General features: G+C 55.2%; 1 protein-coding gene across 1 annotated transcript in view; it reads right to left on the bottom strand.

The window, feature by feature from the left end:
* Window positions 1-23,054, bottom strand: part of MINK1 (misshapen like kinase 1) — a 52,369-nt gene extending 29,315 nt beyond the window's left edge. The window contains 2 exon segments of the mRNA XM_060256286.1: window positions 1,562-1,627; window positions 22,986-23,054. Of these exon segments, the coding sequence (XP_060112269.1) occupies window positions 1,562-1,627; window positions 22,986-23,042 (123 nt within the window). The 5' untranslated portion in view covers window positions 23,043-23,054.
* Window positions 23,055-25,634: the final 2,580 nt, after the last annotated feature.

Here is a 25,634-nt window from a genome sequence, read left to right as displayed (position 1 = left end):
TCTGGGAGAACCGGGTTTGATTCCCACTCCTCCACTTGCAGCTGCTGGAATGGCCTTGGGTCAGTCATAGCTCTCATGGGAGTTGTCCTTGAAAGGGCAGCTACTGGGAGAAGTCTCTCAGCCCCACCCACCTCACAGGGTGTCTGTTGTGGGGGAGGAAGAGAGCCAGTTTGGTGTAGTGGTGAAGTGTGCGGACTCTTATCTGGGAGAACTGGGTTTGATTCCCCACTCCTCCACCTGCACCTGCTGGCATGGCCTTGGGCCAGTCATAGCTCTGGCAGAGGTTGTCCTTGAAACGGCAGCTTCTGGGAGAGCCCTCTCAGCCCCACCCACCTCACAGGGTGTCTGTTGGCGGGGGGGGGAGAGTATATAGGAGACTGTAAGCTGCTCATTCAGAGAGAAGGGCGGGGTATAAATCTTCAGTCTTCTTCTTCAGAGCCTGTTGCCCAGAGCTTAGCCTGGGAGCAGGGGCTTTTCTACCAGCGGTGAGGATATCTTCCTGGGGTAGAGGCCTACTGGTGGCCAAGGGCCGTGGTGACTAAAGGGGGCCTCTGAATCCCAGAGCCAGGAGGCAGTATCAGGGGAAGCCCTCAGCCTCCACAGCCTGTCTGTCTGGCCCTCCAGGGCAAGCGTGAGACAGGACCCTCCCTGGTCTGAATCCAGCAGGGCTCCTTCTGAGCCTCCCCAACCAGCCAGCAGCAGCATATGTGGGGCTCGATCAGTTCCCTCCCGCCAGAGCAGAGCTGCCCGAAGAAGCAGCAACAGCAGGAGGGAAGCCAAGGGACACCTGGATGACTGCCAGCCAGAACCACTGCTCTTGACCAGCCTTAGGTGCTCCGGGGAGCAGGGCCGCAGCTGGACAAGGAAGACCGGAGCAGGACTCCCCATCCTCCCTCGACTCGGCTGGTGCCCTCTGGCGGTGGGAGCACAGTTGCCTCTTGGGCTTCTGCTCCGGACAGGACTCCTGCTCAGGGAGAAACTGTCCCTGGAACTGCTGGGGACCCGCCATGTGCCACCCAGGCCCCCCACCATCCAGCCACACCCCTCCCTGGCCCAGGCCACCCTTCCAATGCCCCAAGGCTCCACCATCCCCAGAATCATGCAGCCACCTCTGTGACCCACCTCCAAGCAGCAGCACTTCACACTGCTACGTGCGAGGGAAGGGTTGGGTTGGCCTCATGCTGCGCAAGGAGGACGCCCATGAGACGCAGCCACAGCTGGGGCCTTTGGTGGCTCAGCCACGGCTAGGGAATGATCAGCAGGGGGAAGGCCAAGGCTCCCTGGGCTGTCGCCTGCCAGAGTTCAAGGCCAGGGGTGGGAGGGTACAGAGAATCTCTTCTCCCTTCTGAGTCTGGTGGCAGCCACGCCTACTGCTGGCCTCCCACCCCCTCTTGAGCCCTGGAAAGGGGGGGCCCTTGCTGTGACAGCCCCCCCCCCCAAAAAAACCCCTGGCTTTTGGCTGTGACAACTTTCTTGCTTGCCTGCAGCAACCTGGGTCCCAGTTCAGGAGTCGTCCCCTCCCTCCCGGGATCCAGGGGCTTGGGGGGCCCCGCTCACTCACCTTGTAGACCTGCCCGTAGGTCCCATTGCCGACCACCTCCACCAGTTCAAATATGCCGGCAGGATCCTGCAGAGGAGAGAGAGGCAAGGGGTTAAAGGTGCTCTGAGATAGCGGTGGATTCCGCCACTCACTGAGGGGCCTTCTGACAAGGCTGGGGCAAAGGGGAGTGCTGCATGTGGGGCAGGGAGAGGATGCTTGTTGCTCTGGCACTGATGGGCCACACATAGGGGAGAGCTGGGGATTCTGCCTGCACTCCGCCAGCAGGGTGGGGAACCAACCAGAAAGCCGGAAGCTTTCTTGGCTCTGTGCCCCCGATCACCTCCTGTGTGCTGAGCACCAGGGCTGGGCGGCCCCAGGCAAGGCGGGGCCCAGGGCCCCCACAGACCCCCACGCCAGCCTCCCACACTGAGGATCCCACCACAACTAGGGCCGGAGACACTTTGGTAGCTCTGCTGTCTGTCACCAAAAAACACAGGGCTGAGTCACCAGTACCAGCAGGATCTCTTGGTTGTATCCTGGCTGGGACTCCTGCAGATTTGGTTTTTCTTACAATTTTTGGGAATTGTACTCAAAACGGAAGCCCAGCTTCTTTGGCAGTCAGGAGTGCCAGATGCCGGGATCCAAACACTCCCCTCTCCAGCAGCTTTGAAGTGCGGTGTGTGTGTGTGTGTGTGTGGATCTTTTGATGGCTACAGAACCAGCACCTGCCACACTCAGTGGCTGAACTCTGGACCCGCAGAGCCAGTGGACTGGGGAGCCCACAGACGAGGGGCTGGAAGGTGTGCATGGTGGGGAAGGCCAGCCACCCTCTCCCACTTCAACACTTCTGGCACAAGCTGCTGTCCGCCTCTTTTCAAGGCTCTCTGTGTGATTCAGGAAGACTTTGAAATTTGTAGAAAAGGCTATTGCAAAAGTCCACAGGACTTCACAGGCACCTCGTGTCCTGGAATCCCTTCTGCCACCTGGAGGTTCCTACTTGCCCCTCCTGCACGCCTGCTGCAGGGGAACCCTGCCTGTCCCCACAAAACCTGCTTTCTCCCACAGGAAGGCCCGCCCTGCACGCTGCTTTCTCCCACAGGAAGGCCCGCCCTGCCCCGGCAAAGCCACCTGTCAGTCTGCCGTGAAGCGAGGCCCTGGTGACCGCCACTGGCCCGCAGGCGTGGAGAGAAGGCCAGAAAGAGCACCAGCCCCCCCCCCCCCCCAGCAGCCCCCCTGGGAGCCCTGCAGAGGCAACGAGGAGAAGAGAGGCAGCAGCAGCGGCCGCCAGAATCACCACCCCACAGAAACAGAGGGGGAGGGAGAAGGGGCAACCACACCCCTTTGCTCAGCACTTGGGAGCTCTGGGAGGCCTGCTGCTGGGACTCCTCCGTGTGCCCCCCATGCGTCTGCAAGCCCCACCCATCCGACAACTGCACCAGCAGCCATGGCGATCCTGGGGCACTGGGGCTGCCTCTCCCATCTCCCACACTTCCAAGTGCCAAGACAGGAGCAATCCCTCTGGGGGCACAGAGAAGAAGGGAGCCATGCCAGGAAGGAGGCTGGCATCCGGGAGCCTCCTGGTAACCACTCCTTGGACTCCGCTTCCTGACAAAGACCCAGGGGCTGGGAGATCACGGGCGGCTGAGGAGGGGACGCCTCCTCCCATCTAGGCCACGGACTGGCACGTGTCTGCAGCCGCGTCTCAGAAGATGGGTATTAATAGCTCCTCATTACAGCAAGACGAGAGAACCCCAAAGGACACCGGCGAGAAAAGGCTACCGCGGCCTCTGCAGGCCCAGCCCAGCCTGGAGCAGGGCTCCGGAAGACACCGGCAACAGAGCAACCAGCAGCCAGTGCAGCCCACGGCTCAGCCCAGCAGCGGAGCTACCAGAGGGTGGGAAAGTGGCAGAAGCTGCCCAGGGCTCTCCTGTGGCACGTCAGGGATGCACAACAGTCTGGCTAGGTGGTGCAGAGGCGGGTCTCTGCAGGGGCAGAGGGAGACACCGGGCCATGCAAAGCCCCCCCTAGAGAGGAGGGGGGTCACCAGCCAAGGCCACCAGCTGCTGCCTCCTCTGGTTTCAGGCAAGCCCTGCAGACCTGGTGGCTGCCCCCCGCCAAGACAGCTGAGGAAAGTGGGTGGAGGGGAGGGAGGGTGCCCACACTTTGGGGTGGGGAAGGGCAGGGCCAAAGAGAGCCTGCCTCTTGGGGAGACGGAGCAGCAGCAGCAGCAGGCATTCCAGCAAAGGAGTTTCGCGTTAGAAGATGGTGGGATCAGAGAGTGGGCCGACTTAGCTGAAAGAGCACCCGGAGGGGGCTGAGGCCTCCCTCCCAGCTGAGATATGGGAAGACACCCTTCTCCCCCTCAAGGCCGGAGCAGAGCTGAGGATCCCCAAACAGCAGCAGCTGAGCCACACAGGCAGATCACAGCCACTTCCCTGTTTACAGCTTGACATTGACGCCTGTGCTTGCGCATACAGGCCACCCGTACAGGGAAGGGTTTAGAAAGAGCACCTGTGGACACACCTGGGATTACCTGCGTCTTGTTTCTGTACCTCTCCCTCCACCCACCCATGTACGGCCACCCCCGTATGCTGGGCCACAGCTGCCAGGGCAAGGAGAGATGGATCTCCTGGTTGCTTCACTCAGAGAAGAAGCACAAAATATCTCATCTCAGCTCCATTCCGTTGAGCATTTCAGTTCACTACATACAAGAGCTGATTCAGCCTAGAGCCTGAATGACAAACCACAAATCAGTATGTCTCTGGTTCAAATCTTGCTTTTACTGCAAACCAGTTGGTCTTCCTGGGCTCTCCCTCTCACGTACAACATATTGCTCTACTTCAAGCAGCAGAGAAATATGAAATGTTTTAGATACTGTGGAGCGCAACAAAAATGGCAAATGAGATCCTAACAGTCACACACAAGCAACACATGGCCAGAATCCCTGAAAAGCAGCTCTGGGTGACAAAAGGCTGTGGGGTGACATGAGAGAGGTTTACAAGATTATGCATGGGATGGAGATAGCAGAGAAAGAAGTCCTTTTCTCCCTTTCTCACAATACAAGAACTTGCGGGCATTTGATGAAATTGCTGAGCAGACAGGTTAAAATGGATAAAAGGAAGTACTTCTTCACCCAAAGGGTGATTAGCATGTGGAAATCACTGCCACGGGAGGTGGTGGCTACAAGCACAGCCAGCTCCAAGAGGGGATTGGATAAAAATATGGAGCAGAGTTCCATCAGAGTTCCATATATATATATATATATGTGTGTGTGTGTGTGTGTGTGTGTATATACACACAACATAAGAACATAAGAGAAGCCATGTTGGATCAGGCCAATGGCCCATCCAGTCCAACACTCTGTGTCACACAGTGGCAAAAAATTTTCTATATACACACACACTGTGGCTAATAGCCACTGATGGACCTGTGCTCCATATTTTTATCTAAACCCATCTTGAAGGTGGCTATACTTGTGGCCGCCACCACCTCCTGTGGCATTGGATTCTGCATGTTAATTACCCTTTGGGTGAAGAAATACTTCCTTTTATCCTTTTACACAGACACACACACACATATTAGCCACTGTGTGACACAGAATGTTGGACTGGATGCACCACTGATCTGATCCAACATGGCTTCTCATATGTTCTTATGTGACACAGAGTGTTGGACAGGATGGGCCATTGACCTGATCCAACATGGCTTCTCTTATGTTCTTATTTGACACAGAGTGTTGGACAGGATGGGCCTTTGGACTGATCCAACATGGCTTCTCTTCTGTTCTTATGTGACACAGAGTGCTTTGCAGGATGGGCCACTGACCTGATCCAACATGGCTTCTCTTATGTTTCTATGCGACACAGAGTGTTGGACAGGATGGGCCACTGACCTGATCCAACATGGCTTCTCTTATGTTCTTATGCAACACAGAGTGTTGGACTGGATGGGCCATTGGCCTGATCCAACATGGCTCCTCTTATGTTTCTATGCGACACAGAGTGTTGGACCGGATGGGCTTCTCTTATGTTCTTATGTGACACACAGTGTTGGACAGGATGGGCCACTGACCTGATCCAACATGGCTTCTCTTATGTTCTTATTTGACACAGAGTGTTGGACCGGATGGGCCATTGGCCTGACCCAACAGGGCTTCTCTCATGTTCTTATGTGACACAGAGTGTTGGACAGGATGGGCCACTGACCTGATCCAACATGGCTTCTCTTATGTTCTTATGCGACACAGAGTGTTGGACTGAATGGGCCATTGGCCTGATCCAACAGGGCTTCTCTTATGTTCTTATGTGACACAGAGTGTTGGACTGAATGGGCCTTTGGCCTGATCCAACAGGGCTTCTCTTATGTTCTTATGTGACACAGAGTGTTGGACTGGAGGGGCCACTGGCCTGATCCAACATGGCTTCTCTTATGTTCTTATGTGACACAGAGTGTTGGACTGGATGGGCCATTGGCCTGATCCAACATGGCTTCCCTTATGTTCTTACATGACACAGAGTGTTGGACTGGATGGGCCATTGGCCTGATCCAACAGGGCTTCTCTTATGTTCTTATGTGACTCAGAGTGTTGGACTGGAGGGGCCACTGGCCTGATTCGACATGGCTTCTCTTATGTTCTTATGTGACACAGAGTGTTGGACTGGATGGGCCATTGGCCTGATCCAACATGGCTTCTCTTATGTTCTTATGTGACACAGAGTGTTGGACTGGAGGGGCCACTGGCCTGATCCAACATGGCTTCTCTTATGTTCTTATGTGACACAGAGTGTTGGACAGGATGGGCCACTGACCTGATCCAACATGACTTCTCTTATGTTCTTATGCGACACAGAGTGTTGGACTGAATGGGCCATTGGCCTGATCCAACAGGGCTTCTCTTATGTTCTTATGTGACACAGAGTGTTGGACTGAATGGGCCTTTGACCTGATCCAACAGGGCTTCTGTTATGTTCTTATGTGACACAGAGTGTTGGACTGGAGGGGCCACTGGCCTGATCCAACAGGGCTTCTCTTATGTTCTTATGTGACACAGAGTGTTGGACTGGATGGGCCATTGGCCTGATCCAACATGGCTTCTCTTATGTTCTTATGTGACACAGAGTGTTGGACTGGAGGGGCCACTGGCCTGATCCAACAGGGCTTCTCTTATGTTCTTATGTGACACAGAGTGTTGGACTGGAGGGGCCACTGGCCTGATCCAACAGGGCTTCTCTTATGTTCTTATGTGACACAGAGTGTTGGACTGAAAGGGCCATTGGCCTGATCCAACGGGGCTTCTCTTATGTTCTTATGTGACACAGAGTGTTGGACTGGAGGGGCCACTGGCCTGATCCAACATGGCTTCTCTTATGTTCTTATGTAATACAGAGTGTTGGACTGGAGGGGCCATTGGCCTGATCCAACATGGATTCTCTTATGTTCTTATGTGACACAGAGTGTTGGACTGGATGGGCCATTGGCCTGATCCAACAGGGCTTCTCTTATGTTCTTATGTGACACAGAGTGTTGGACTGTATGGGGCACTGGCCTGATCCAACATGGCTTCTCTTATGTTCTGATGTGACACATAGTGTTGGACTGGAGGGGCCAGTGGCCTGATCCAACATGGCTTCTCTTATGTTCTTATGTGACACAGAGTGTTGGACTGGATGGGCCACTGGCCTGATCCAACATGGATTCTCTTATGTTCTTATGTGACACAGAGTGTTGGACTGGAGGGGCCATTGGCCTGATCCAACAGGGCTTCTCTTATGTTCTTATGTGACACAGAGTGTTGGACTGGAGGGGCCACTGGCCTGATCTAACATGGCTTCTCTTATGTTCTAATGTGACACAGAGTGTGGGACTGGATGGGCCACTGGCCTGATCCAACAGGGCTTCTCTTATGTTCTTATGTGACACAGAGTGTTGGACTGATGGGCCATTGGCCTGATCCAACATGGCTTCTCTTATGTTCTTATGTGACACAGAGTGTTGGACTAGATGGGCCATTGGTCTGATCCAACATGGCTCCTCTTATGTTCTTATGTGACACAGAGTGTTGGACTGGAGGGGCCACTGGCCTTATCCAACATGGCTTCTCTTATGTTCTTATGTGACACAGAGTGTTGGACTGGATGGGCCATTGGCCTGATCCAACATGGCTTCCCTTATGGTCTTATGTGACACAGAGTGTTGGACTGGATGGGCCATTGGCCTGATCCAACAGGGCTTCTCTTATGTTCTTATGTGACTCAGAGTGTTGGACTGGAGGGGCCACTGGCCTGATCCAACATGGCTTCTCTTATGTTCTTATGTGACACAGAGTGTTGGACTGGATGGGCCATTGGCCTGATCCAACATGGCTTCTCTTATGTTCTTATGTGACACAGAGTGTTGGACTGGAGGGGCCACTGGCCTGATCCAACATGGCTTCTCTTATGTTCTTATGTGACCCAGAGTGTTGGACTGAAAGGGCCATTGGCCTGATCCAACGGGGCTTCTCTTATGTTCTTATGTGACACAGAGTGTTGGACTGGAGGGGCCACTGGCCTGATCCAACATGGATTCTCTTATGTTCTTATGTGACACAGAGTGTTGGACTGGATGGGCCATTGGCCTGATCCAACAGGGCTTCTCTTATGTTCTTATGTGACACAGAGTGTTGGACTGTATGGGGCACTGGCCTGATCCAACATGGCTTCTCTTATGTTCTGATGTGACACATAGTGTTGGACTGGAGGGGCCATTGGCCTGATCCAACATGGCTTCTCTTATGTTCTTATGTGACACAGAGTGTTGGACTCGATGGGCCACTGGCCTGATCCAACATGGCTTCTCTTATGTTCTTATGTGACACAGAGTGTTGGACTGGAGGGGCCATTGGCCTGATCCAACAGGGCTTCTCTTATGTTCTTATGTGACACAGAGTGTTGGACTGGAGGGGCCACTGGCCTGATCTAACATGGCTTCTCTAATGTTCTAATGTGACACAGAGTGTTGGACTGGATGGGCCACTGGCCTGATCCAACATGGCTTCTCTTATGTTCTTATGTGACACAGAGTGTTGGACTGATGGGCCATTGGCCTGATCCAACATGGCTTCTCTTATGTGACACAGAGTGTTGGACTAGATGGGCCATTGGTCTGATCCAACATGGCTCCTCTTATGTTCTTATGTGACACAGAGTGTTGGACTGGAGGGGCCACTGGCCTTATCCAACAGGGCTTCTCTGATGTTCTTAAAGGCCACCTTGCAAGCAGTGCTTTTGTGGGACACAGATCCCCCCCAAAGTGATGACTCAGGAACTGGGCTTCATCGGCTATTTGCACTCTCCAAAGGGTCCAACAACAGCTTGAAGACCAGCAAATGCACACCAAAGCTTACAACTGGAATTAAAGTTTGTTGGCTGTGAAGGCACCACCGGAGCCAGACTTTGTTTTGTTGCTTCAGACCAACACAGCAACGCACCTGAACCGATCTCCAAAGGGCCATATTCCACTGCACCGGCAGGATGAGAGATTTGGGGCTGGGGCCCAGAAGTTCTACATGTTCCTCGGCCCTGAAAACTGTAGGAGGGGGCCTGCAAACTGAGAATCTCTCCCCAGCTCGGCCATGGGGTCTCTGCTAGTGTCCTTCCCATACTTCCTTCCAAACGGAGCCCCTCCCTGCTATGCCTCCATCTCTTTATGAAGAACAGGGCACCCTGGGAAGGATCTTGCTCTGGTGGGCACTGTAATGGCTCCCAGGAGGGCCAGGCGAGTAGGTGTTGCCCCCTCGCCGTCCGAGCAGCAGAGAGCCCCCCCCGGTTGCACCAAACCCTCACTGGAGAGGTCCAAGCCAGGCCATGGAGAGAAGAGCTCCCCCATCTCCGCTGCCAGCGTCAGGAGAGGTTCCAGCCCAGCCAGATGCACCCGGACCAGCAGAGAGGAGGGTGTGACCATCTCCAAGGAGAGGCGCGTGTCACCCACTGACTGACAGGGTTTCCTGGCCATTCGCACAGGGCAGAGCTGGGTGCAGTGAGAGGCATCAAGAAGCATTTCATTATGTTTACTCTAATTCTACTAAATCTCTGTCCTTGTACACGGCTGGTCTGGAGGGAGGGGCTGCTTCCTTCGGGGCAATGCCCAGGTCCAAGTCAGAGCTGCGGGGACCCTTCCATGGAACACACTGCCCCCCAAGGGGAAGCCCAACTCCTCACTCAGCTGCTTGCTCTGAAGGCCTCCCTGCCCCTGCCTCCTTCCTTCCCTCCTTCAAGCATGCCGCAAAGCTCCACTCCCGCTTGCTTGTCTCAACAGAGGCATTTCCCCACCCTTGGGAAAAGGAGGATCGGCTCCACGCCCCTGCTGAGAGAGAGAGAGAGAGAGAAAGAGAGCACTGCATGCTTGTTGCTGCAGGTCCCTGCTGCTTCCGCTTGAAGAGCCTGGAAGCTCACAACTTCCTCTGGGCCATGCCTGGCGAGAGAAAGACCCAGATGTGCTCCTGGCCCCACGGCTGGCCTTCTGCCCCACCCGCAGCTGCCACATGGCGGCGGCTCCCACCTGCCCTATCAGGCTCATGAGTTCAGCACCTGCCCAAACACAGCACAGGTCCCTGCTGCACATGGCCGACAGCGACCTGCAAAGTGAGCAGCAGAGAGACGGGGAAGGAGAAAACGCCCCCTCCATCCCAGAGCCACGTGGGTGGGATTAGCAGCAGGGAAGGAGGGAGGGAGGGAAGGAGCCAAGAGCTTTTGTGGCAAAGGGTGTGGGAAGAGTGGGCATCGCTGTACGAAGGGGCTCCAGGCGTAAGGGGCAGCCAGGGAGAGCCAAATGCCAGCAGAGATGTTTTGGGACAGGAAAGCCAAGGAGGAAGGGCCCAGCAGCAGGCCTGGAGTGGGCTGAATCTGAAAAGGGGTCATGCGGTCAGGGAACAAGAGAAGCCCTTGTGCAGCAGCAGAGGGCTGGAGAGAGAGGAGGAGGTTGCCTGGCCCAGGCCAGAGGTGACCAGAGAGGAGGGGGCATGTTCTGGCCAGGTTATAAAGCCCCACGGCCTCGCAACAGACTGCCCCAGAGGAGCTGGAGAGAAAGCAGAGTGTGCCAGACCAAGGAGGGGAAGGCGGGGGTGGGAGCGAAAGATTCAGCTGAGGACTTAGAGGACTGGTCTCTGGCTGCCGTTCATGGCTATTTATGCCATCTGCCATTACAACACCCCACTGGTTAATGATATCCTCCAGTGGGCCTATCAATTCCCCCGCAAAGAACCCAGGGACCCTAGTGGCCCCCCCCCACACCATCTGCTCGCTGCCCTCCTGGAGCTGCAGAGTTCTGGCACAGCTAGACAGACAAGATTTGGGAAGGAAGGCAGAGGCCTTTCCCTCCCCGCCCCCCCACAAAAAAGAAAAGTCCCAGCAAACCCACTCCACCCCCTCCCAAGGAACCCAGGAGCCTGGGCTGCACAGGGTGGGGGCCAAACCAAGGAGGGAAAGAGGACCCTGAGATATCTCTGCCAGTGGTGAGAGCAGGCCAGGCTGGGCCGGGCGAAGGGCCCAACCCTCAGCCTGAGCTCAGATCACAGGAGTGGGGGGGAGAGACCTGGGGGAGGCCAGCAGGCGCCTCGAGGGAGGGATGGAGGTGGTGGCTGTGAGTCAGCCTGCAGAGGCAGAGGGAAAGAAGACGGCTGGGTAGCAACAGCCGCCCACTGGATCCGCTGCCTCCGCAGGCCAGAGGGGAGGCGTGTGGGGCTCGCAGGAGCCTTCTCACCTGGAAACTGGAGCCAGGCCAGCTGGCAAAACTTCCTGAGTCACTGGGGATCAACAGACAGGTGATTCTGCTCAGACCTCACTGAACTGGGAGAGCCCCTGGTGCTCCCTCTGCCTCAGAAACCTGGACCCCCTCTGGGGCCAGACTCCGGACGCCTTCCTGGCCTGCCTTCGGAGGGGAGGCCCTCTGCAGGTCTGAGGGGAGCAGGGGATGGCCAGCCTGCACCTTTTGCTTCCCTCTGCTCTGCTCCTGGGGCCTCCACCTGGGCGGCTGCAGCCTAGGGGACTGTGGTGGTGGCGGTGCAGCCTGCAGCGAGGGAAGACGGGATGACCGGATGGCTGCACAAGCGGAGAGCACAGAGGCTTTGAGAAGCCCTCTGCTCAGACAGCAGGAGAGAAGCCCAGGGAGTGGCTGGTGCCTGACACCTCCCAGAAGCCTCCTGACTTCTACCTCCTGCTCAGCGAGCGCCCCGGAGTTCCCTCTCTCAGCAGGCCAGCAGCCAGAGGGCCTCAGAGGCCCCAGGACCAAGACTTGCCACGGAAATCCCTGAGCTGGAAAGGCCAACCAGGGCAGGAGACTGATCCCTCCTCAGCTTGCTGCAGGGAGCTGCTGGAGAGAAAGCGGCTTGCACCCTCCCCCCCCCCCCGGTCTCCATAGCAGCCATCCTGCATCTGACAGGCTCTTCTTGCCTCCCTCTTCTTTGGGATTCTGGCTCAGCTCGACTGACGGATCAGGACCTGGCCACCATGCCAACCAAGAAGACACACCATCCCCAAGGAAACTTCCTCCACAGCCGTATTTCCACCAGGACAGAGTCTCTCGCCAGCTCCCCTCCCAGAAAGGGGGATGGGGACCTTGGCCTTCCAAGAATGACAGCCCTACTCAGACCTTAGCCTGAGAATCCTCCGGAGGCAGAGTGAAGGGTCCAAGGCCCAGGATTCCGCATTTTACAACCAACCCCACAGTCTGGGGCCTGGGAATCTCTGAGGCTGAGAAAGACACATTTTCTTCAGCTCTGTTTATTTCCCACAGGCTGCCCCTATTTCAGTCCACAGGTGAGGGAGGAACTGGAGGAGGGGGTAAGGAAAGAGACCAGCAGGAAGAACACACCAGCCATCACATGAGCCCAGAGGGAGGGGAGCCCCAGTCCTTGGGGGGCACTGGCACCAGCACCAGAGAATCGCCCCCTTCTGATGCCGGCTCCAGGAAACCGTTCCTCACTCCAGACTGGTCGAATCGGCAGGATCCCACCGCCAACTCGGCAGCGCTCCACACAGCAGCCCCCTCCAAAAGGAGCAGCCCACCCTCTTCTCATGGGGCCCCACATCACCCGCTTCTGGGGCCTGCTGCCCCCTCACCCTCTCCCCAGCCAGGCCGGCAGCAAGCGAAAGGCCTGGGATCAGCTGCCTCCCACAAAGCTACTCCAGACTTTGCCCCTGGTTGTGCCACCTCTTGGCCCTTTGCCTGCGGAGTCACGTGGCACTTGCCAAGAAGGCCCTGCTGGGGACTGGGGAAGCTGTTGCACCGTCACCCTCCCTCTCTTCCGTTGAGACGGGGTCTCTGCACAGCGGCCCTGACCCCTCCTCAGACAGGCACCTGGAATCCATGTTAATTCTCCAGACACAGGGGCCCAGGGAATGCCCAACGCAGACCGCCCCCATGAAGCCAATAAGAACATAAGAGAAGCCATGTTGGATCAGGCCAATGGCCCCTCCAGTCCAACACTCTGTGTCACATAAGATCATAAGAGAAGTCCTGTTGGATCAGGCCAATGGCCCCTCCAGTCCAACACTCTGTGTCACATAAGAACATAACAGAAGCCCTGTTGGATCAGGTCAAAGGCCCATTCAGTCCAACACTCTGTGTCACATAAGAACATAAGAGAAGCCCTGTTGGATCAGGCCAATGGCCCATTCAGTCCAACACTCTGTGTCGCATAAGAACATAAGAGAAGTCATGTTGGATCAGGTCAGTGGCTGAGAGGGCTCTCACAGCAACTGCCCTTTCAAGGAAAACTCTGACAGAGTTCTGGCTGACCCAAGGCCATTCCAGCAGGTGCAAGTGGAGGAGTGGGGAATCCAACCCGGTTCTCCCAGATAAGAGGCCACACACTTAACCACCACTACACCAAACTGGCTCCCACAATCTCCTTTCCCTTCCTCCCCCACAACAAACACCCTGTGAGTTGGGTGGGGCTGAGAGGGCTCTCACAGCAGCTGCCCTTTCAAGGACAACTCTGACACAGCTACGGCTGACCTAAGGCCATTCCAGCAGCTGCAAGGGGAGGAGTGGGGAATCCAACCCGGTTCTCCCAGATAAGAGGCCACACACTTCACCACTACACCAAACTGGCTCTCAGGAAAACTGAAATTTGGGGCAAAATCTAACCATCTGCCAGACCTGTTTCCTTCTCAACCTTGTCAGCTGTGCACTGCCAGGCAAAGGGGTTGCTCAAACAGTCTCTGGCAAGCAGCAAGATGCAGCGGAAGCAGCAGTCTCTTCTGAGAGGTTTCCCTTTTACTGTTTCTCCAAATCCACTCTGACCGCCTGTCTTTTCCCCCAGGTAGGGGGGAGGAGGAAGCCACACATCCACGGTTTTCGATTTCTGCCTGGACCTAGGAAGCCACTGCAGGCTCACCCTTCCCTTTTGAACCACAACACAGGTGGTGGCAGAGGCTGGCCTTGCGGGCATCATCCAGCCAACCCACTGAGCCAGCATGCAAAATGCTCATTCACCCAGAGCTCTTGGATGGAAAAGCAGGCTGAGGCAGGCCCGCCCTGGGTAAAGAGAGCGGCTCCACCCCACACAACTGAGGGAGCAGCAGCAGGAGGGGTGGGGGAGCCCAGCAAATGGCTCCGCCCTCTCCTTTAGCCATCTCACCCTTGCCTCCGCTGTCAGCCCTCACCCTACTCAGTCTGGCCTGGACAAAACCACACACAGCAGTGAAAGTCAGCAAAAAGCCCAGGGCTCCCTGCTGCTCTACGAGGGAGTGGGACTGAGGCCTGCGTTCTCCTCATGGACACCCACACAGCCTCTGAGGGCAGCACTCTTAGAAGAAGACTACAACATTGGATTTATATCCCACCCTCCACTCCACATCTCACAGAATCAGAGCGGCTCACAATCTCCTATATCTTCTCCCACTGCCAACAGACACCCTGTGGGTGGGGCTGAGAGAGCTCTCCCAGAAGTTGCCCTTTCAAGGACAACTCCTATGAAAGCTCTGGCTGACCCAAGGCCATTCCAGCAGGTGCAAGTGGAGGAGTGGGAATCAAACCCGGTTCTCCCAGATACAAGAGCTATGGCTGACCCAAGGCCATTCCAGCAGGTGAAAGTGGAGCAGTGGGAATCAAACCCGGTTCTCCCAGATAAGAGAGCTCTGGCTGACCCAAGGCCATTCCAGCAGCTGCAAGTGGAGGAGTGGGGAATCAAACCTGGTTCTCCCAGATAAGAGAGCTATGGCTGACCCAAGGCCATTCCAGCAGCTGCAAGTGGAGGAGTGGGGAATCAAACCCGGTACTCCCAGGTAAGAGAGCTCTGGTTGACCCAAGGCCATTCCAGCAGCTGCAAGGGGAGTAGTGGGGAATCAAACCCGGTTCTCCCAGATAAGAGAGCTCTGGCTGACCCACGGCCATTCCAGCAGGTGTAAGTGGAGGAGTGGGGAATCAAACCCGCTTCTCCCAGATAAGAGAGCTGTGGCTGACCCAAGGCCATTCCAGCAGCTGCAAGTGGAGGAGTGGGGAATCAAACCTGGTTCTCCCAGATAAGAGAGCTCTGGCTGACCCAAGACCATTCCAGCAGCTGCAAGCGGAGAAGTGGGGAATCAAATCTGGTTCTCCCAGATAAGAGAGCTATGGCTGACCCAAGGCCATCCCAGCAGCTTCAAGTGAAGGAATGGGGAATCAAACCTGGTTCTTCCAGATAAGAGAGCTCTGGCTGACCCAAGACCATTCCAGCAGGTGCAAGTGGAGGAGTGCTGAATCAAACCCAGTTCTCCCAGATAAGAGAGCTCTGGCTCACTCAAGGCCATTCCAGCAGCTGCAAGTGGAGGAGGGGGGAATCAAACCCGGTTCTCCCAGATAAGAGAGCTCTGGCTGACCCAAGCCCATTCCAGCAGGTGCAAGTGGAGGAGTGGAGAATCAAACCCAGTTCTCCCAGATAAGAGTCCGCACACTTAACCACCACACCAAACTGGATTTCACTGGAGAAAACATGGGGCAAATATCCACACAGAAGCCACTGATTTTGGGAAGGGCATCTGAATAATTCACCTTGGATTGAGATGAAATTCCAGGACTACGTTTTTGAGTCCCTCCCATTTGAAATGGTTACCTACATTGGTTAGTAAACCAACCTTTCCCTAAACCTGACCTCCATAACTGAGGATGTCACATCAGTTTTTTTACAAAAAGCAGTACAGAAGGAGGAGCCAGAGAATTACAGGACAGTTAGCCTAATGTCTGTTATAGTTAAATTAGCAGAAACTTTCACCAGAGAGAATTATTCAGCATATAGAGGAACAAGCCCTGCTGAAGGGAAAGCAGCATGGCTTCTCCAAAGGGAAACCCTGCCTTACCAACCTTCTTGAGTTCTCTGTTAAAGGAAGAAGCCTGCAGATAACGGTGATCTGGTAGATATTACAGATGGACTTCCGAAAGGCTTTTGACAAGGTACCTGAGCCCGCTTGTGGGAAAGGGCGAGATATATATCTAAACATTAAATTAATTAAATTCCCTCACCAAAGGCTCCTGAGTGTGCTTAGCAATTATGGGATAAGACAATGAGTCCGCTTTTGGATTGAAAACTGGTGGAACAACAAGAAGTTTGGTTCTCCTGGAGGCTAAACAACCAACAAAGACTGGCTCAACAATGAGAGTAATAAATGGACATTTCTCAGAGTGGAGGGAAGAAAGCAGTGGGGTCCAAGAATCTGTATTGGGATTGATGCTATTCAGTTTGTTCATCAATTATCTAGAATTGGTGGTGAGCAGTCTAGCGGCCACCTTTGAAGATGACAAATTATTCCGGATAGTGAAATCCAAAGTGGAGTATGAAAAGCTACAGGAGGGTCCCTCTAAATTGGCCAAGCAGTTTACAGTATGACAAGTAAAGTCCATTGTAGATAAGTGTTAAGTGATGCACACTGGAACAAAAAAAATCCTAATTTTAGATACATGCCATGGGATCTTAAACGCTGAGATTGAGAGGAAGAGAGATCTTGGGCTTGTATCATAGATAGCTCAACAGAAATGCTGACTCAGTGTGAAGTAGCAGTAAAAAAAAAAAGGCAAACTCCATGCCAGGGGTTATTAGGAAAGGGCCAGAAAATAAAGCGGCCTATACTGTAAGGCCCTTGGGAGGCCAGTCCCTTTGGAGCGCTGGGCACAGTTCTGGTTAGCACATCTCCAAAAGTATATCAGAGAGCTGGAGGAAATGTGGAAAAGGGCAACCAAAATGATAACCGGCTGGAGCACCTGTGCTGCTAGGAAAGGCTGAAGAGTTTTGGACCTTTCAGTGTGGGGGGAACAGACACTGAGGGGCGGGGCATGACAGAAATTTATAAAATTATGCACGAGATGGAAAGTATGGATAGAGAGCACTTTTCTTCCCTTTTTCAAAACATGAGAACTTGGAGTCAGCCTATGAAGCTGATGAACAAGAGCCTCAGAACAGACAATCTTCCCTGTCTGGGGAAGTTACCCTGCTGTGCCTTCCTTTTAAAAGGGATCAGATGATTCATGAAGGAGAAGTCCGCAGCAACTAAAGGGAGTTCCTCTGTTAAGTTAACTTCCAAACACCAGTGCTAAGAAGCAACGTGGGAGAAGGCCTTGATCACTAAGCCCTGTTTGCTGGCTCTGCAAGGCAACTGGTCAGCTTCCGCATGCAAAAGGATGCTGGACTAGACGGTCCCTGATCTGATCCAGCAGGGCTTTACTTCTCAAGAAACCACCTGCTGAATGGTCACTCTCACTGCCAACCCTTTAAAAGGGCTTCCCTCTGTTCTGTGGCCAGCCGTGTGGATGTGAGAGCTGGCTGCCAGCCCTAGAGGAGGGCCACAACGCTGCACCTTGGTCCAGCCAGCCCTAGAGAAGGGCCACAACACTGTGCCTGTTCTCTTGTGCCACGTTCACTGTGAAATGACTTCTTCAGAAGAGATATTGGAGTGCAGCAGCCTGTAGGACTGAAGACAGGCTGGGAGAATGGGTGTCCTGGATTTGCCCACCTGCTTTGACTGTCCTGGGTAGACTCCACAACAGCAGCACTGGCATAAAAAGCCAACCCGGGGCTGGACAAATGGGAAATGGTCCCTGGCGCAGTGGGGGGCAGGATGGTTTCAGAGCATCAACCCCCTCCCCACAGGCCCCCCCCCCAAAGAGGATGCATCAGCTGTGCTGGCCACGTTGCGCTACATCCATGGGGAAGGGGTGGGGGTGGGAATAATTCAGTGAAGGCCAACATTCTGCAGTCAACAAGTTCTCCCTAGCAACAAGCGAGAACGGTGTGGAAGCAGCCCAGCCCAGGCGCTAGCTTTTATGGTCCAGAGAACAGCAAGGAGCCAGGAAGCGCTGCAGCACTCACCCCACCGCCCCAAGGGTTCACAGCCCAGGAAGAGAAGCAGAGGCCGGCTGGCCCAGCCACAGCCCTCCGGCACACAGATCAGCAGGACCCAGCAGAACCACTGACTCCAGCCAGAGAGCCAAACTGTAACACTACTGGGGAGACTACGCCCCCTCCTTGCCGCTAGCCAGCACGACTGGGGGAGGGAGTCCTTCAACCCCCAAACATGGCCGCTCATCGGATCAGGAGAGGGAGCAAAGCCCGGCTGCTGAGTTCTCCAAGAGGACAAGAAACAGACTGCACAGCCCCCACCCCCCAAGCCAAGAGAGACAGACAGTCATGGGAGAGGCAGCGGCAGCGGCTGCTGCAGAACGGGGGCTTGCAGGGGTCAGAATATATGAAGCTTCTTTCTCCTGACTCAGCCCTTGGTGCACGAGGCTCCTCAACCACGCAAAGCTGCCTTCCACTGAATCAGACCCCCGCTTGGTCCATCAAGTTCAGGCAGGCTGGCTGGCTGGAGCTCTCTCTCTCTCTCTCTCTCTCTCCAGGGTCTCAGGCAGAGAAAGGTCTTCCCCATCACCTCCTGAAGGTCCTTTTTACCTGGAGATGCTGCTGCTGGGCATTGAACCTGGGGCCTCCGACACGCCAAGCAGAAGCTCTCCCAATTAGTCTGCCAGCTTCTGGGCAGAGAAAGGCCCTTCCTGACACCTTACAGGTGAAGCAAAGGGGTCCAAGCCCACCTGGGAGGGGGACTCTGAGGAATTCCTCAGCCCCGGTGATGCTGCCCCCTGCTGGCCATCCGGCTTGTGCTACACTGCTGCTCACTGGCCTGCCTACCTGTGTAGCGGCTCCCCCGCAATGGCCCCACAGGGCAGCCTTTAGAAAGCCACCTGAGACAGCACTTGGCTCTGAAGGACAGACCCAGCCAGTCACTCCACTGCCAGGGCCAGCGAATCAGAGGAGGCTGTTTGCTGCACAACACAGCAGCAGCAGCCCCATGAAGGAGGCGGGTCATGCTCCAAAGGAAGGTGAACCCTGGAGAAGGGCTGCAGCATGGGAGGACCAAGGAAGGCACAGAAGGCCCCGCACCGCCTGGCCTTCTGGGAGAGGCCATTCAGCTGGGGGACGATGCGGCCTCCAGGAGGCTTCTGGGGGAAATGCCTCTCCCGCTTATGCTGCTCTCAGGTCAGCCGCCATCGACCCCCACTGAGAGAGACAAACTGGCTTTGGCCACTGAGGAAGGGCATGGCTAGCAGGTTTTCTGCCAACAAGCTGATTGTGCAAAGTTGGCACCCATTCTTACAGCCCTGGGAATCCTGTTCAGCGCTTTGCGGTCACGCAGCAATTTCTCTCCAGGCCAGTTTGGCCGGGGATACTGGAGGGTTTTTTGCCATCATCTAGCAATGGAATACAGAAAGAGATGGCTATATCATATGGGCATGGAGCAAGACTCACTGGCTGTGTGTGTGTGTGTGTGGGAGGTGTTTGTGAGTTTCCTGCATTGTGCAGGGGGTTGGACTAGATGACCCTGGAGGTCCCTTCCAACTCTAGGATTCTCACATTACCTGTTACTGCTCCCCCCACTCCACCTCCTCTGCAATTCCCACTCAGAAAAGGGCATCTTGGCCTCCTCAGCTGAATCACACCTTAGATTTCCCTACCCACAGACGTCCGTCTCTAAGGACACAATACTGAACCCCCCAGATATTGCACAGCAAGTGTGAAGCTGTACCCTCCCCCAGGGCCAAGCTGCCTCCCCCAAATTTCTGGCTGCTCTCAGCCTCCAGACCGGAGAGCTTCCCCTCTCATGGAAAGTGATCCTTCTGATTCTCACCGCTCAGAAAGCTGTCATGACATCTCCTCTGGCTCCCAGCCACACCCTGGAGCAGCAGGTTCCATGACCCACTTTTCTTGTGCAGTGTCTGGAGGCCCTTAGTTGCATCACAGCCAGCAAGGGGAGGCCCAGGTGTGAATCCCTACTCCACCATGAAAGCCTGCTGGGTGACCTTGTGCCAGTCACTTGCCATCAGACTAACCTACCTCATGAAGTGGCTTTGAGGATGAAGCAGAGATGGGAAAATGTTCCCACTGGGAGGGAAAAGTGGGATATTAATTAAACAAATAAATTTTTCCTAGGACAAAAAAACCCCAGGACACAGTACTAGTCTACAATGACCATAGAATCTAGAGACCTATTAATCTGCGGGATTTAACTTTCAAATAGCATAACAGGTATCCAGTCCTCATGGAGGTGCAGAAAAGCCTGTATTGTGGCTTGGCTGCAAGTTCCCGAGGAAGCAAAGTTCCTGGTCAAGAGGCCCCATCGATGATGAAACTGGCAAATGTGATCACACCGTGTGGCCTGCTGGGGGAGGGCTTGTGGCTTAGAGGCACAACAGTGACTGCACACAACAGCTGAACAAGGTAGGAGTCACGTTGCACCTTTAAGACCAACCAAGTTTTATTCAGAACGTAAGCTTTCGTGTGCTTTCTAAGCACACTTCATCAGACGAGGGGATCAGGTACTGGAAAGGAGCCCTTTCTGTCTAAGGACCTGGAGATCCAGTGCCACAGAGGAGACAACACTGCCCAGATGGACCAGCAGTTCTGCATTAGGCAAACAGTTTCATATGCTAATATAAGATCAGGAAGTGGAGGGCTTCTGCCCCTCAAAAGTAGCCCAGACCAGTTCCCCCCCCCCAGACTTTGCCCTACACTTCCTGTGTTCCCAGAAGCTTGGGAAGATCCCTGGTTGCAATCCTACAAGCAGGCTCACTTCTCAGGACATGCGTCCACAAGAGCTTCCCCGTTCAGTCGGTCTATCCGGTAGAGGTGAGCTGGGCGGGTCTTCTCTGCAAAGTCAGTCACAGAATTTTAGACCTCCCACTAACAGTTGTCCAATCTGAACCCTTGCTGATCATTTATTCTTCAACAAGAGAGCCTCTGCATTCAGCAACCAGACTAACCTATGTTGAATACATGGTTTTAAAAAAAAAGTTGACCACTTTACATGTTCTTAAAAGCTGGACTGAAATTTCAAACTTGTAAACTGTTAGTGGAATGTCTAAAATTCTGTGAACGGCTGTGCAGGGAGTGTTAGGTTCCTCGGACAGTATCTGCTGGCGGTCCCCAGCCAGAAAGACATCCGTCTGCCCTTGACCAGGGCCAGGGCCTTTTTAGTCCTGGCCCCCACCTGGTGGAACCCTGTGGGATCTTTTGCAATTCTGCAGGGCCTGTAAGACAGAGACGTTCCACCAGGCTGGCTGAGGACAGCAGCAGTGCCATCTTGCCCCTCTTCCCCCCACCTGTGATAATAATAACTGCACTTTGCCATCTGCTTTTCGATGGTAATATAAATGTTATTTTAATTGTCTACTAATGTTTAACGTTTTTACCTTTATTGTACATCGCCAAGAGCACTGCTATAACAGGGACAGACGATTCATAAATTTAATAAATAAGCACTAAAAGAAGATAAATAAATGCACCACTTGTACAAACGGAATTGCAAATGTGTGAATTCTCTGTGCTGAGAGTTTCACAGCCCAACAGCAGAGCAGGTCAAATGAGAAGACACAACAATCAGTAGCTCAAACAGACACTATTGAACGCAAGTCCAAAAGAGAAGGAGGTACGGACCACATCAAATGCTGTTATTGTATCAGCTTAGCTTGGTAAACAAGATTCTGAGTTTTATGAACCGTTCACCAGGCAGACACCATTTCCCCTCCCGTTCTGCACACTGCACTTAAAAGCTGATACATCCTGGCGCAGTTAGTGTAGTAAATGATTTCTTTCTCACGAATCCAACAACCAGTGCCTTCTCTTTCTCCTTCGCATCCCCAGGGAAGGATCCTTGCCAGAAGATACCAGAAAAGCATGTTTCCACTGTGGCAAAACTGAGGCGAGGGACGAAAGCATTTCACCTCCACTCTGGGCATGGGACTGTGCAAGCTGCCCCAATGGGGCTCCCTGCCCATCCTCAAACGAAAGCCAAGTGCCAAAGCATTCCAAAGCACTTCCTGGACTCCCCAGAGTATGGGGCAGGGGATCCAACCTGCAGCTGGCCTCCCGCAATTATGCACCCCAGCCAGCGTGAGGAAGCAGCAGCCGCAGGACAGAGAGCAGCTCCACAGCCCGGGCACACCAAAGATGCTGCTCTCTCCCTGGACAACCTTTGTTTCCACAGGCGGTTCATGGCTATGGAGCAGCTCAGCCTCCAGGGAGAAGGTGGGCCTCCGGGGCAGAGGGCATCGCCCAGGAACAGAGCTGTGGCACAAAGACTGGAGGGGAGGCAGGGGATAATCCAAAGATGCCTTAAAGCCTTCTTGTTAAAATTCACATTTTCTTTTCAAAAGCATTATTTGACACCGCCGTAAAATACCATCTCGTTGCCCCTAACTAACAGGAGGCAGGCAGGCAGGCGGGCACTGCAAGGGCCTGTCAGGCCTCATATTTCTCTGACTTAGAGCACCTAGGAGGCCCCAAGATGCTGCGGGTGGGAGCTTCTGAGAGTGCAGGCTCCGAGGCTCAGGATCCAGCCCCTCCCCGCAGCCTTGCTGGCCTCTTCCCAGCAGCTTCTGGACGTGACTCCAGGCCTTCTACCGCAGGGGGACACAGCGAGTCCGCCCACCAGCACAGGCAGGCAGGTCCCTGCCCCGAGGAGCTCACCGTGGAAGGCCGCCTTCCTGGGAGGGAGGGAGGGCGGGGAGGAGTGGAGGGTCCCAGGGCATCAGGAGAGGCTGGGGGGGCGAGGGGGAGGGGGTGCCAGAGGGGGAAGGATGGGGGAGGGGAGGTGGGGAGGGGGAGGGGAGAGGGGGAAGGAAGGGGGAGGGGAGGTGGGGAGGGGGAGGGGAGAGGGGGAAGGAAGGGGGAGGGGAGGTGGGGAGGGGGAGGCGAGGGGGAGAGAGGGAGGGGGCGCCAGAGGGGGAGGGGAGGTGGGGAGGGGAGAGGGGGAAGGAAGGGGGAGGGGAGGTGGGGAGGGAGAGGGGAAGGGGAGAGAGGGAGGGGGCGCCAGAGGGGGAGGGGAGAGGGGGAGGAGGCGAGGGGAAGGGGCGCCAGAGGGGGAGGGGGCGCCAGAGAAAGAGGGGGGTCCCCGCCCGGCCCAGCCCTCCCCCGCCTGACCCCTGACCCTTGCCCCCTGCTCACCCTGAGGGCGGAGAGGTCGATGTCGTCGAGGCTGCGGGCGGGGGCCGGGTCGGCCATGGCGGGGTCCTGGGCGGCTCTCTCAGCGGCGCACGCCCATGGAGGCGCCCTCTCTCCGGCCCGCCTGCGCCCACCGACGGACCGACCGCTCGGCCCACTGACTGACTGACTGACTGACTGACTGACAGGCGCCCGGGAGGGAAGCGCCGCCTGCCTACTGCGCCTGCGCACAGCACGGGCGGGCCAGGTGTCGCGAGCGCGCAGGGCAGGACTCGAGTCGGCGTCAGGCGCAGCCTGCAAGGCGCATGCGGGGAGAGCCGGCAGCCCACCTCGACTCGAGCGCATGCGCCCTGAGGTCGGAGCTGGTAGGAAGCCCCTGAACGCGGAGACCAGAGCGGAACTAGCGAGCGCGCCGCCCATTGGCCGGCACGCGGCGGAAGGGCGGGGAAAGCGCATGCGTAGGATCGGAGTGAGGCGGGAGAAGAGCCTGCAAGCGCCCTGCGACTGGGAGCATGCGTAGAAGCCGAAAAGAAGGCGGAAGCGACGGGCCAATGAAACAGAGGGGCGGGGCGGGGTTTTCTCCTAAGGGCGGTCGGGGGAAAATGTCGACACAGGGACGGAAGGACGCGGAGAACCCGGGCAGTGCGCATGCGCCACAGCTCGCCTCCGGTGCAACGTGGGAACGGGGACGGGGGAGGGGCGTGGGCGGCGGGACCGTCGTCTCCCCCCTCCCCTCCGGCTGATGAGGTCACTAATGAAGTTCCCTGCTGCTTCCTGGCCCGTTAATTGCCCCCCCCGTGGCTGTTTATGGGGTTTGGGCGTTGCAAGCCCCCCTCCTTCCTGCTGCGTGTCCCTCTGGCTTGCTTGGGGGCCCCCCGGGTGGCACTGGGAACAAGTGAGTGCGTGGGACGGAAGCCCTGGCATCCCACCCAGTATGCCGAGGCCATCAGCCGAGAGAGCCCATCTAGTCCAGCATCCTGCCTCATGCAGCAGCCAACCAGCTCCTCTGGACACCCACAGCAGAGCATAGATGCCTTCTCTCCCGAGGTTGCTTCTTGGCACTGGGGTTCAGAGGCTGGCTGCCCTTGAATGTGGAGGTTCCCTTTAGTCACCACGGCTAGTACCTGCTGATAGATGGATTTCCTTTGGTCTGTCTTGAACCTGCTGCCTATCACAAGGCTGCAGATTTATACCCCGCCCTTCTCTCTGAATCAGACTCAAAGTGGCTTACAATCTCCTGTATCTTCTCCCCCCACAACAGACACCCTGTGAGGTGGGTGGGGCTGTGAGAGTGTGAGAGTTGTCATTGGTTCGAGTCCAGAGGCTGACTCTACACGTAACAGGGCTGAGAAAGCTCTTCCAGAAGCTTCCCTTTCAAGGACAACCTCTGCCAGAGCTATGGCTGACCCAAGGCCATTCCAGCAGCTGCAAGTGGAGGAGTGGGGAATCAAACCCGGTTCTCCCAGATAAGAGTCCCATGCACTTAACAACTACACCAAACTGACTCTCACTGGATGCCCTTGACTTCTAGTATTTGGGGAGTGGAAGAAAAAAAATCTCTTTGTCAACTCTCTCTAATTTTATAAAACTCTTATGATATCCTCTCCATCAGTTGTCTCTTTTCTGAACTGAAAAGTCCCAAAATCTCACAGGACCCTATTAGATTCCAGAATGCAGGGTGGGGTGCGGGAGTATTCCAAAGATACTTCTTTGAGGCTGCAGTGGGAATTTGAAATACGCTCTTTGAAGCTATTAACAGGATTATTCCTTGTCAACCTCTCTCACCCTTGGTGGGGTGGGGCGATAGGCCCCATGGTTTACTGTGCAGCTTGGTGATCTAAAGACCACCGGAAAGATGCTGGCGGAAAACTTGTGAATCAAGCTAAAGTCCATTGGAAGATGAAGCAGTGATAACAGATGCATGTTTCTACCCTGCCCACCATTGCATAAGAACATGAGAAAAGCCCTGGATCAGACCAGTGCAGGTCCATCCAGTGCAGCATCCCGTCTCATACAGTGGCCAACCAGTTCCTCTGCAGGGCCAACAACAGCACAGAGGCTGTCCACTGGTATGGCCTCCTCTGGATACGTTCCAGCTTGTCTGTATCCTTGAACATATGAAGCTGCCTTCTACTGAATCAGACCTCCTGCATCCATCAAAGTCAGTCTTGTCTACTCAGACTGGCAGCGGCTCTCCAGGGTCTCAAGCTGAGGTTTTTCACGCCTATTTGCCTGGACCCTTTTGAGTTGGAGATGCCGGGGATTGAACCTGGGACCTTCTGCTTACCAAGCAGATGCTCTACCACTGATCCACCATCCCTTCTTAAATCGTGGTGCCCAAAACGGAACACAATACTCTAGGTGAGATCTAACCAGAGCAGAGTGACGTGATACAATCACTTCACGTGATCTGGATACTATACTTCTGTTGATACAGCCCCAAATCACATTGGCCTTTTTAGCCACCGCATCACACTGCTGGCTCATGTTCAGTGTAGAGTTCACTAAAGCCCCTAGATCCTCTGCGCACAGACTACTGACAAGACAACTCCCCCCCATCCTATAATCCCTCTTGACTGTCCTGCAGGTCACTCCAACGATGCCTCCCCCAAAAGTTGCCACTTCACAAGCGCCCCATGGAAAGAGAGCCAA

The sequence above is a fragment of the Heteronotia binoei genome, chromosome 15 (assembly GCF_032191835.1).
Source record: "Heteronotia binoei isolate CCM8104 ecotype False Entrance Well chromosome 15, APGP_CSIRO_Hbin_v1, whole genome shotgun sequence".
Classification (NCBI taxonomy): Eukaryota; Metazoa; Chordata; class Lepidosauria; order Squamata; family Gekkonidae; genus Heteronotia; species Heteronotia binoei.
Note: the sequence above shows the minus strand (reverse complement) of the source record. Positions and strands in the feature narration are given on the sequence as shown.